General features: G+C 33.7%; 1 protein-coding gene across 4 annotated transcripts in view; it reads right to left on the reverse strand.

The window, feature by feature from the left end:
• Positions 1 to 5,693: 5,693 nt before the first annotated feature.
• The window catches only part of PKN2 (protein kinase N2), a 134,788-nt gene continuing 126,804 nt past the window's right edge, over positions 5,694 to 13,677 (reverse strand). For all 4 annotated transcript variants that reach the window (XM_027536642.1, XM_027536643.1, XM_027536644.1 and 1 more), the window contains 4 exons: positions 12,462 to 12,604; positions 8,895 to 9,002; positions 8,346 to 8,426; positions 5,694 to 8,261 (listed from right to left, as the gene is read on the reverse strand). In XM_027536642.1, the coding sequence (XP_027392443.1) occupies positions 8,058 to 8,261; positions 8,346 to 8,426; positions 8,895 to 9,002; positions 12,462 to 12,604 (536 nt within the window). In that variant the 3' untranslated portion in view covers positions 5,694 to 8,057. The remainder of the gene's footprint in view (positions 8,262 to 8,345; positions 8,427 to 8,894; positions 9,003 to 12,461; positions 12,605 to 13,677) is intronic.

Consider the following 13,677-nt stretch of genomic DNA (forward strand, 5'->3'; position numbering starts at 1 on the left):
AAACACAGGGATTGAACCCATGTCTCTTGCATCTCCTGCATTGACAGGCGGATTCTTTACCACTTGCACCACCTGGGAAGGCTATAGTATAGTACCCAAGTGGAACTGCTGGGAACCAAAGTATGTAAATGTTCAACTTTACAAGATAACACCAAATTGTGTTCCCAGAGTGGCTATTTCTTTATACTCCTCACAACAATTTACACAAGATCTTTGTTCCACTCCATCTCTACCACTTGATATGAGCTGAATGTAAAATTTTTGTCAATTGAATGTGTGCAATTGCTCAGTGGTAAAGAATCTGCCTGCCAATACAGGAACCACAGGAGATGTGGGTTCAACTCCTGAGTTGGGAAGATCTTCTGGAGGAGGAAATGGCACCTCCAGTATTCTTGCTTGCATAATCCCATGGCCAGAGGAGTCTGGTGGGCTACAGTCCACAGGGTCACAAAAGTTGGACACGACTGAGCAACTGAGCACAGCACACAATTTTATCTCAGTATGGTCTTGATTTTGTAGTTTCTAAGAACAGTTGAGACTGGACACATATACTGTTCATGTGAAATATCTGTTCGTATCTTTTGAACTTTGTCACTGTCTTCCTTATTGAATTTCAGGAACTTTTAATGTATATTAGCTATCATTCTGTTACATGATGGAAATAATCTTCCAGTTTGTGACTTGCCTTTTTACTTTATGATGTCTTCTCATAAAGAGAACTTTTGAATTTTACTATGGTTGAATTATGAATTTTTCTTACATTTTAGTGCTTTCTTATCCTATGTATATAGTATTTTCACTGATTGATGTCTTATTTTCGACATTTTTTAAAATTCATTTGAAATTTTAGGATGGTGTGACACAGAAATTCAGTTTCTTTTTCCCTTTCCATATGGGTAAGCAATTTTCCTGGCTCTATGGAACATTATTTTTCTCCACTAAATTGTCATATTGCTCTTTTTAGAACTTTTTATTGACTTTATCTTCATTGCTGTGTGGGCTTCCTCTGGGTGTGGTGCGCAGGGGTACTCTTTAGTTGTGGTGTGCAGCTTTCTCACTGTGGAGGCTTCTCTTGTTGCAGTGCATGGGCTCGGTTGTCTCTGGGATCTTCCTAGACCAGGGATTGAACCTGTGTCCCCTGCACTGGCAGGCGGATTCGTATCTACTGTGCCACCAGGGAAGTCCCCAGGTTGCTTCTTTTGTATATCAAGTTATATATATATATGTGTGTGGGTCTGCTCCTTGGCCTTATTGTTTAATTTGCAATATGTACCAATTCTACAAATAATTGCTACACTTTTTAAATTCTTCATCTGTGGTAGGGTAAATTCCTTCTCCTCCTCTTTGTTCTTCAGAAATTTTTAAAACTATTCTTTACTATTATTGACTTTTTGTTCTATATAAACTTTCCATGGACTATACAGTTCATGGAATTCTCCAGGCCAGAATATTGGAGTGGGTAGCCGTTCCCTTCTCCAGGGGATCTTCCCAACCCAGGAATCGAACCGGGATCTCCTGCATTGCAGGTGGATTCTTTTAAGAGCTGAGCTACCAGGTAAGCCCCATATAAATTTTAGAATGAACTTGTAAAGTTCTACCAAAAAAAGATGTTGAAACTCTGACTGGAGTTGCATTAAACCTACAGAGCAATTTGAGGAAAACTTGGTAGCACATGATAAGATGGGATATTTCTACATTTACTTAGGTCTTCTTTAATGTCTCCCTGTAAAGAATTAAAAAAAAACAGAAACAACTGATTTTGCACATCTTTTGTTAAATTTATTTTTAGGTAACTTAAATTTCATTGCTATTGAAAGGTTGTTTTCTAAAAATATTTTGTATTCTAATTACTTGATAATGATCCAAAGACATGTCACCGGCTTTTTGTATCTTCATCTTATAACCAGAATCTTAGATCAACTATGATTGTTAGCTAATTGTAGTCTTTGAGTTTTCTAGGTTGATAATCATAACAACCATTTTACATCCTCCTTTGAATGCTTATATGATTGAGAGTAGCAGAGTTCAATGTTGAAAAGTAGTAATAACAGGCATCCTAGCCCTATTCCCCAGTTTTAAAGAGAATGTTTCCTCATATGGGATGATGCCATTGAGTTTTGTTACTTGTGTTTTTTGTTTTACTATATATATCACTTATCAGTTTAACCAACTCTGCCATGCCCTATTAAAGCTTGAATGTGATCAGCTGTTTCTAAATCTATTACCTTTTCTTCTATAACCTGTTACTATGGTAAATGACAATTACAGATTTTCTAAACTAAGTCATCCTTAATTTGCTAATGGAATAGTGTGTTTTATATATATCACTGAATCTGATTTGCTAATATTTTTTAGTATTTTTATATCAATATTTATGAGATAAAATTCATATATAATCTTTTTATTCTAACTAGTTAGAAAATAAATTGGTATAATTTTATAATTTTCTGCAATTTTGTAAATGCTCCATTTTGTAAATGTATTTGAAAAGAATGTAGATTCTCTTAATTGTTGGATGCAGAAATCTATGTATGCCCACTGGACCAAGCTTATTGTTTTCTTCAACATTTTATATCTTTGCTAATTAAAAAGTCTGTTGTCCAAGAATGTGAGTTGAACTCTTCCACCCTAATGAATATTTGTTATTTTTAAGTTGCTCTTAAAGTTTGTATTTAGGGACTACTTTATTAGATACATATGTGCTTTGAATTACTGTACCTTTTTGGTGAATTTAATCTTTTATCATTGTGTAGAAACACTCCACTCTTGGTAACAAAAATGTCTTTTTTTCAAGATGCATCGAAAATCAGTTTTGTTCGATATTAAGTAAAGCTAGCACACCTTCACTTTGACTGGTTTTTGCATCATATACATTTCCTCCTACTTTTACATCCAACTTCTCTATGTATGTATATTTTAGATTGATCTTTTTGTAAACATTAGAAAGCCAATTTCCTTTTTTACTTTGCTTTTAACTAAAGCCTTTAACCAGCTTTCTCTATTTACACTGCTATACATTTAGACTTCTACCATCTTATCTTTGATTTGAAATTTATATACACTATATTCAGTGAATATCTTGACATTTTATGATTATACATTTAACTAAAGTTAATCAATACCTTGACACCCCAACAACACAATAGAATACTTTAGCTCTGCTCTTCTCTCCACTTTCTTACATTTCTATCCAGGTTTCTGCTGACTTAACCTAGGGGAAAAAAGGCTTCTGTGTGTGGACTTGGTTTATTTAGATTTCCTTGTTTACCATTTTATTTGCTTACAAGCCTTTTTTTTGTATCTTAGATCATCATTTTGGGATCATTTTCTTTCTTCTTGAAGCACTTCCTTTTGAGTACGACTCTTGATCCAAACTCTTTTAAAAAATATTTTAAATTGCTCTGATTTTTAAAAAATATAATTTTACTTTCTACACAATTCCAGGTTGACATTTCATTTTTCAATGCTCTGAAAATATTCCATTGCTTCTATTGCTGCTATTGAAAAGTTAACTGTTTGTCTTTCTTTCATAGATAATTAGTCCTTTCTCCCTGGTATTTTCAAAATGTTGTCTTTGCGGTCTGCAGTTTCACTACAATGATGGAATTGTCCAGGCAAGAATACTGGAGTGGGTAGCCATTTCCTTCTCCAAGGATCTTCCTGACCCAGGAATGGAACCCAGGTCTCCTGTTATGGCAGGGAGATTCTTTACTGTCTGAGTCATCAGGGAAGCCTTAAACTATTAGTCCTTTCCCCCTGCGTATTTTCAAGATGTTGCCTTTGTGGTTTGCAGCTTCACAACAATGATTCCATGCATAAATTTATGTTTCTGCATGGAGAATATGGTACTTCTTAAATATTTTTCATCTCTGGGAAATTTGCAGCCATTATCTCTGTACATACTGCCTCTCTTCCATTTCTTCTGATTGAGTCTCCCTCCCATCTTCCACACCTCTTAAACCTCCTTTCAGATTTTTCATTTTCTCATTGCTTTATTTGACTTACTAAGTTCTTTTTTCACCTGTCTCATCTGCTGTAATGCTTCCACTGAGTTTCAAACTTGGTCAATTATATATATTAAAAAAAATTTTTTTCAAAATGTTAATTTCTTTCAAATATCATTTTACATATTTATGCTGATAAATTTTAGACATATAAACATTTTTATATAGTTATATTCTGCATCTAAGGGTCCTAATGTTTGCAGTCTTTTGAAGGGGATGTCTATATTTGCTTTTTTTACTGGTTTCACTAAAGATAACTTCCTGTCACTCATCTATTTGGTGATCTGTGATAGTGTACTGCTTGATTTTGATTTGTGAAAATCCTATATATTTCCATTCCAGAGAAGTTTTCATTCAGAAAATATTTGATTCTACTAGTAGACAGACAGTGATATGTAAAATAGAACTTGAGCTCCTCTAGAGAATTTTAGCACAGAATGTAAGTTCTATTGCAATTCCAAAGTTTGTTATCCCCATAACAGCGGTGCTACAGAAATCCATCCTTGGCAACTCTATTTCTTCTGGGTGCCTGCATTTCCAAAGTCAGCTACCCTCCATCCTGGCTCTTATCCTCTCCAACTTCCAACTTCTCTGGACTAATCTCCCCATCTCTGAGTATTCTCACTCTTGTGCTTGGATACTCCCTAACTCTTAGATGCTGAAGCCTTAGTGTGTCCAGATTCATGCTCAAAAGTTTGTTTGACTACTGTGGAGTGAGGAATTGCCAGAGACCACTTTTATCTTTAATGAGACTAGCCATGACTCAAAATATTGTCCTTTTGGATGTCTGAGAGCTTCTACTTAGTCATGATACTAGAAGTAGAAATCATGCAAGATTTTTGACACTTAGAAGATACTTTAAAAACTTACCTCTATTTATATATGTATATATTTATATACATATGTTTATAAATACACAGTTATATTTGTATATACATATGAAGCTTATATCAGAGAAACACTAGATATCAAAAAATAGCTAGAAGGTAAATAAGAATTCTGAATTAAAAATACGATCCATGGGTTGGCATTTGCTCTTTTGGGTTTCTCATACTCACCCCTCAGTGCTTTGGAAAGATTAGCAGCACTTGTAAAACTTCTGTTAGACTTCAATCTATAATGCAGCTTTCACTTAGTCAACATATAATGTGATTTACACTACGACCTTAATTTGTGTCACAGAGATAGCATGGATCTTTTTTACATTTCTAAAATATTCCATTCATAATTTTTGAATAAGATGACTACAAAATGGCTAGTAATCTGTTTTCGTTTACCTATTTTCAAAAAGTCATGTCCTAAAATTAAATAAATTAATCTCAAACAAAAGTACATATAATACATTTTAGCATTAATGTATACCATTCTTCATTTATGAAGACTTTGGTGCTTTCTTTTTTGTACTTTTCTATACTTAGTGTCTAGCACACGGAAGGCATTGCATAAGTAACCACTGAATGAAAGATGCTACTAAACTTATAGGAAAAAAATGCAAAATGTTCCCAGTATTACCAGTGAAGTAGAAAATTCGGTTTGATTCTTAATGATTTTGCCCTTCCCCAGGACTAAAAGTACCTGCAAGAAGATTAACTAAAGCTAACTTGTCTTCAGGATATTGAATATAGTAAAGCTAATACATATTTTGACCAACAGTAAGTTTCCAAAAGGAAATAATACTTAAAAACAAAATTACAAATTACAATCTATTTAAACTTTAATTTGTGCATTTGTGGTAATTTATGACTGCAAAACACTTTTTCTTAAAATGACATAAAGGCACATTTCATTTGAATGCATAGTGTACCATTCTAAAATATCCTAATTTCCTTACAAAGTGCTTGAGCAGTCACTTACACATACAGTAATAACAAAATATATTTACACTCTATAGAGTTTAAAAATTTTAAATCTGACTAAAATATATATATTTTTAAAACTACAGAAAAAAATTAGTGCTTTCTTCAGCTTAATTGTGTGAATATACCCTGCCCTCTAATTTTTTTAGTGATTGACTTTAATTAAAAAAAAAAAATTCTGTACACTGTGTAGTTACAAAATGCTATGTCAGTTTTTAATGCTAAAAACCTATTTTAGACATTGCTTTCTATGCATATTTGAGAACCAGAAAAGGTGAGCAGACTGTACCTCAAAAGTATTTAGTGTTTTTTAATGTTGTATTAACACTGTTTACATTAAAAGCAGACAGTTTGGCTAAGATCCTCTATTGTCCTTTACCAAGGAAGTGAACTGGCATTTTAAAATAATTTTAAAACAACATATTGCTCCCTTTTCCTATAAGATTTTCCCCAAAGGGATCATGGTTTATAATCAATTTATAAGGAAATAGAAATTATCTCTGAACAATTTTAACTGTTCTCAGAGTATAGCAAAAACATGCCAACATACCCTGGCAAGGTGGAATATTCATATATGTTTTAAGCTCAAAAAACCTCTATAAATCAACAGGATTTCATTTTCTCATAGGATTTAAACTTCAGCATTTTTAAGACATAAGACAATAGTGATTAAATGGTTAACTCATTATTGGTTAGTTAACAACTTGCTCTTCCTGAGGTATGACAACGCTAACACACTAAGCACGGAATCAAAGATGTTATTATTGAACTAAGGAAAAACAATAAAGTCATGGACTAGGAGGGAAAATAACTGAAACAAAACAAAACAAAAAACCAAAACTCCAGGCAAGTAGAAAAGTCATGGCTTGCAAAAAGACTTTCCTATAAGGGCATTAAAAAGCCACAAATGGATCCTTGTACAAAGTATTTGATCAAATTATTTTTGAGACTTTTGAGGTACAGCTTTAGTGTTATAATAATTTTTATAAAATATAGACTGTTTTATCAAAATATTTATACATTCTGTTATAATATATTGCTTCTGCCCTCAGTAACTGCCAATATAAAATCTGGATCCAGTGGCCTAAAATGTACAAATGCACTTAATGTAAATGCTGGAGTCTGAGGTGTCTGCTTGGCCACTGTACAAAAGTGATGAAGTGGTGAAATTAAATAATAAACCTACAACATAGAATACATTACAACTTGCACATATACATGTTCACAGCATGTATACAATGATAATCCATATGTTTTAACAAAGATATAGTTCCCTTCTACAGTAGACACAAGAACAAGATGAACTAGGTTGATAAATGTACAATGCATATCAAAAAAAGGAGCAATCAGTTCACTGATTCTGGAAGAAAGTGTGACTGAATGTACTAGGCATCTAGACTTTGGGAATGCATACAGGTAACAGTGTCTTGGTTCAGGATGATCATTAAGTCCTCATTCTTAAAATTTTAAGTAAATGCAGATGTTTAGTTGTTCCTGTTTGTTTCAGCATGGTTGATTTAATAAGATCGTTTGGCAAGTAGCTCAGTTGGAAAGCTATGAGGCTCTGTTAACATGGTTGGTAAAGATAAGGCAATAAAAATTTTCTAATAAATATAGAAAATGTATAATACAAGACATCAATTCATTTCATTTTAAAAAAGCCCCAAAATGTGCACAAACTATTACTACATTTTTTTTGGATACTACAGTAATTTCTTTAAAAAAATAAGAGCATTTGCCTTATTCAAACAGAATCATACTACGTGTGAATAGTAATAACATCCTAAGCCCTCTTTTCCTCTTTTTGTAAAACACACCTAAGGAAAATTAACTCATTAACTTTCCTTCCATTTAAGGCAGGCATATGGCAAAGCTAGGGACTGCAGAAGAGTGTTTTTTTCCCCCTCTGATTTTAAAAAATAAGACTATTGATCCAAAAGTATTCATTTGTGATAGACTTTCATGGCCGATGTTCATTCAGCTTAAACTCATTAAAACTGTTTCCAGTGTTCAGAATTTTGTTTAAAATACATTGAAAAGCCACTTTTCAAGAAGGTATTAGAATAGTACTTTTAAACACATCTTCATATGTTTAAAAAAACTCAGCTTTTGTTGGCACAGAGAGCAAATGAAGGGCTGCTATTTTTAAGAGGTCTTCTTGTGAGTCAGTCTGCTTGGTTTCACAGTGTGTAGGAACTTAACACCAATCAGCAATGTAGTCAAAATCTCTGAACATTTCTTGCTCCTCTTCTGAAAGTATCCTTGGTTCTCGAGGTGGAGTCAGAATAGGTGCTTCTGAGGTAAATTCATCATCAAAATTACTAACATCTTCCCGTCCTCTAATTGTAGGTACAAATGGTGGCTTAACTTTTTTGTCCATCAGAGCGCTCCAATCAATTAGCTGGATTACAAAATATAAAATGACCAGTTTAGTTTCCTACTTCTAACTGCTAGAGTTTCAGAAAATTTGTACTTTCACACTTACTCGGAAAAATGGGTGTTTTTTCACATCCTCTGCATCTTTTTCACCAGCTCCAAGGCGTCGCTCAGGATTTCTTCTTAATAACTAACACAATACAAAGGAAGAAAGTAAGTATAAAACCAGAGATTCACTGAGAAGGATTCTCGTAACTTGCAACCTTTTAGAGTTTTTTTTAGTATGTGTTTGTCTAAACCATGAACATCTAAGACTGAAAAACAATTTCTAAAATGCTACTGGGACATATTCTTAATATCAGTCAGTTCAGTCGCTCAGTCGTGTCTGACTCTTTGAAACCCCGTGACTTCCCTGTCCATTACCACCGGGCTTCGCTGTCTATTACCACCTCTCTGAACTTGCTCAAACTCATGTCCATTGAGTTGGTGATGCCATCCAACCTTTTATCCTCTGTTGTCCCCTTCTCCTCCTGCCTTCAATCTTTCCCATCATTAGGGTCTTTTCCAATGAGTTAGTTCTTTGCATCAGGTGGCCAAAGTATTTGAGTATCGTATTTATTTTATAAATAAAATATATATATTACAACAAAATTCTTACCCTTCTCATTATTGAAATGGCTTCTGTAGATAAGAACCTTGGATACCTTACTTCATCATTTACAATACTGTCGAAGACCTCCTCTTCATCATCACCAGGGAAGGGAGACTAGAAGAAATATCCCTGAGTTAGTCAAAATGTGTTTCAATATAGTAAAATCTTATCTATTCAAAGTTCTGAAATACAACAAAGAACCATGTAGTGAGGAAACTAAGAAAAAGGAAAAGGAAAAACAAAATCAAACAAGAACCCTCCACCAAAACAAATAAGGACTACAAGAAGCTACAACAGATACACAACAGATAGGTATCTATAATCCAGAGGACACACCATATACACTTATTGAAATCTTGTGGAAAGACAGAAGGAAATGCAAAAGGTGAAGTGTTACTACAGGGGGAAGCACAGTTTGTGGAGATACATCAGACATGAATGTGTTCTGAATTCCAGTCAGTATTAAATTAATAATGGCAAAACACAATTAGAGACAATTTGACTGTACTAAGAAGCAACTGTAAACAAAATTAAACTGAAAGGAGCCAAAAATCACATTATTTTCAGGCATATTTAATGCTCTATACACAACAGGTCTTGAGGCAGTTCAGCAGAAGAATGTTAAGATGGTTGCTCATAGTGACAGTAATTATGCTGAGTAATAAAAAAAGTAGTTAAATAAACATTCAGTATAACAATTTGATGTACATAGGGATAAACTCTCAACTACACTGAAAATATGGCTATGAGATATGACTTATTACCTCAGAATTTTAGACACCTTAGAGTTGGCTGCTTACTTCCTGTTGGTTGTTAAAGAACAAGAGCCAAGCAGAAAGCGGTATCAAGAGAGGGATCTCTGACCTGAGGAACCTATGAAAATCATTTCAGAACCCAACATACTAAAGCTGAACTGCTAATATTATTGTTTGTATCTAAGAAAATTTCAAACTTTTCAGTTATCAAAATTTCAGTTTTGGCCTGATAAAACTCAGGCTTGTTGTACAAAATCAGGCTTGTTCATTTACTCACTCAAAATACATACACTGAACACCTGTTATATGGGACAATATAATTTCTGGGATTGATACAATAAGTCAGGGGAAAATCCTATTTCACAAGGATTTTCAATGAGAATTTCATATGGTAATACGAAGCAATTTTGACTCCTATGTGATAAGTAAATTTTGTATTTGAAAACTCACTCCACAAGTCTTTGAATAGTGAAAATATATTTACATACTTGTTAAGCTGTTAAAGTTTTTTCTGTAAATAGATTTTAAGCTAACAGTACTAACAATGGAAGGTTAACAAATCTATTTTAAGCACATATTAAAAGAATTCAATAGTCTGTTCAGATGTCAAGGATCTAAGTCTAGTATCTAAGGTTATTTTAAACTTCTCTGATACCTTCACTCTTCTTTGGCACAGAGAAAGGGGACCTGATGTTAGCTTATTCCTAGGGTTGATTCAAGTCCTCACAACTCATACAAATTTGAAAATATGATATATCCAGTGAGTTTTCAATCATTTGTCTTAATAGAGGAATTAGATATAAACTTTAGCCAAACCTCACTTTTATAAATTTAAGAAAAGGTAATGCTAAGATTTCACCAGTGCTATAAAATTACAAAATATATGTACCAGTGAGTTTTAATTTTCTTTTCCCAATTCTCCTTTTATGGAGGTGCTAAAAAGAAATTAAATTGCAAAAGGCAATTGTGAAGAAATAGCCAGATTCACTGTCTTTTATCTCCTAGTAAGAGCTTAACCAATGAGAAGTTCCTTTAAACAATATGAAACAGGAACGTCCTCACTATTCACTGCCAAATCTCCCTGATACTTTAGAATCAGGGGGAGTAAAATTAGCTGGCTCTTAATTCTATAGTATTTGATAACAGACTCTCATTTTTTGCATGTCATCTCCAAAGAGTAAATTTTAAGCAAACACCTAATTTTTGGTAACAAATCTCATACATAATTGAACACTAAATTAAAAAAAAAAAAAAAGCAACAAAAATGTTACTTAAAAAAATGTTTAAGTATATCAGAGCTTATAGAAACAACTATTATGGTACTTCTGGCACTTGTAGAAAGTAAAGAAAACTGTGAATAAGGTGTAAAATATATCTTTCTGTCTTAAAGCACTGTATGCGTTTCTCTTTTCTAAACAGAGGTGAAATAAATTTGTGTGGATCCCCTATCTTGGAGGCAGCAAAGTACAATGGTTTAGAGATTAAGTTAAAATCCAAGCTCCACTATATGAGAGCTGTAAAACTTTAAAGTTCCTAACTTCTTTGTGTCTCTAATTATGCATCTGGAAATAAACATAAGACTACTATTGAGCTCATTAAAGGTTGGTGAAAAATTAAGTGAGCTAATACTTATAAAGCACATAGAACCGTGCCTACCTAGCACATAGTATATATTTTAATTCACTATTTCTTTTCCAAGTTTCCATTCCAATTTACATATCAAAGGGCACTGTCAGTGGTTGAACTAAAATCATTTCTTTACTTGTTTGGGATAAGTGCCACTAAATGACAATCACAGAGCAAAACTAGAAATTTCTGACATTCAACAATTTAGCCATTCATTCATTCAGCTACTAGTTCTGTCATGCCTAGAAGGTTGGTCACTGGCATTGGAAAAACTGCAGAACAAGGAACCAATTCCCTAAGAAAATTTTTCTTTCATCTCAAGACCATCAAGCCCATCTAGGTAGTTTTCAATTACTTGTCTAAAAAATATTTACTCTTTCTTAATTCCACCCTAATTAATCATTTTCAACAATTTATAACAAAATAGATTAATCTCTTCTTACTATTTTATTAATTAGATATAATTCACTGTTTTCTAAGTGGTAACAATTTCTGTGTAAAACTAAGTTATTCCCAGAAATTTATTTTAAATTAATATAAAGAAAATAGTAGGAAAAAAATGTTAATCTTTTCAATTCTGCTATATTGCTTCTGAAGGTAACATTTATTTCTGACCAATGCATAGCTGACTTTTCTTTATAGATACAGAGTACATTCCTTTTATCAGTCTTCCTGCTTTCTATTTCCTATGAAATGATCAGTCATGTATGACTGTGTTTAAAAATCATACAATATAACCATGCAAGTGTGCTAGATCCCTTCAGTCACATCCTACGCTCTGTGACCCCAGGGACTGGAGCCCACCAGGCTCCTTCGTCCATGGGATTCCCCAGGCAAGAATACTGGAGTGGGTTACCTTGCCCTCCTCCAGGGGATCTTCCTGATCCAGGGATTGCACCTGATTTCTTATGTCTACCTGCACAAGCAGGCAGGTTCTTTACCACTAGCGCCGCCTGGGAAGCCCATAGCAACACTCAGATAAACTATTTTCAAACCACTGGTATACATTCCACAAACATAACAACCTAAAAAAGACAGTGAAGGTGACATAGGATCATGAGCATTACTAATACATGTAAGTATTTATAAAGCTTAAGTTCTATTTATGCAGGAAACATATTAAGTGGTTTTATAAATGCCATGCTTTGTTCTCTCAATCATCTTTCCCTTTTATCTATCTTATACTACTTACCTCACCAACGAGCATTTCATATATAAGGACACCAAGGCCCCACCAATCTACAGCCCTTGTATAGGATGTTTCTGTTAAAACTTCTGGGGCAAGAAACTCAGGAGTGCCACAAAATGTGCTTGTTCTGTCTCCATATCCCATTCCTGAAAAAGATAAAATTCAGGTATTTGTTAGCAAAGAAAAAATCTAGCGTTTAAGAGTCAGAAGATATCGCTAGGAAGCAAAATTAAAGGTGTACATTTGTGCATGGTGATCAAACTCAAAATACATCAAAGATTCTTTTTTTATATTTATTTATTTATTTTTTACTTCACCAGATCGTAGCTGCAGCACATAGAATCTTTTAGCTGTGGAATGTGGGCTCTAGTTCCCTGATCCAGAATCAAATCCAGATCCCCTGTACTGAGAGCTCAGAGTCCTGAGCACTGGACCACCAGGGTAGCCCATGAAAAAGATTTTAAAGAAAATGCTATGAATTAATATGGAGTAAACTGCAACTCTATTATTTAATTAATGGATAAAAATAAAATTTCCGTGTTTCACTTTACTACTTATTTTTTCTTTCTTGTCATTACTTTATAAGTGCTGCTAAGAAGTTACAAAAGAAAAAAAAACTTATTCTAAACTTTAATTTCTACCCTGTCAATTAAATTTTTAAAATATGCTTACTTGCTTTATTATAAAAATAGCATTGAGTATAGTCTGAAAACTACCAAAAGCAAACCCTTGGATAATCAAGAGTTGAATCAAGAGTTGAATAAGTGTATTATATTATATAGAGATACAGTATTAACATTTTAGCTAACTGGTTTTCTAAATACATTCTTCATATTTAGTCACTAAATTGTGGCTGGTTCTTGCGGCCCCAAGGACTATAGCCTGCCAGGCTCTTCTGTCCATGGGATTCTCCAGGCAAGAATACTGGAGTAGGGCGCCATTTCCTTCTCCAGGGTATCTTCCTGACCCAGGAATCGAACTCAGGTCTCCTGCGTTGCAGGCAGATTCTTTACCGACTGGGCTACAAGGGAAGCCCAAATATGTTTCTCATAATACAGTAATAAATTAGTCAAATAAAATTCTACTTATTGAAGAAAATGTCTGAACGTATTCTAAAGTGTTAAAAGCTCATTCATCTTATGATGATCAGATCATCTTAGAAAGCTGACTTGGTACTTGGGATAGGAGGAGATGAGTCTCAGGTAGCTTATATGTGCAG

Source organism: Bos indicus x Bos taurus, chromosome 3, assembly GCF_003369695.1.
Source record: "Bos indicus x Bos taurus breed Angus x Brahman F1 hybrid chromosome 3, Bos_hybrid_MaternalHap_v2.0, whole genome shotgun sequence".
In the NCBI taxonomy this organism is placed as follows: domain Eukaryota; kingdom Metazoa; phylum Chordata; class Mammalia; order Artiodactyla; family Bovidae; genus Bos; species Bos indicus x Bos taurus.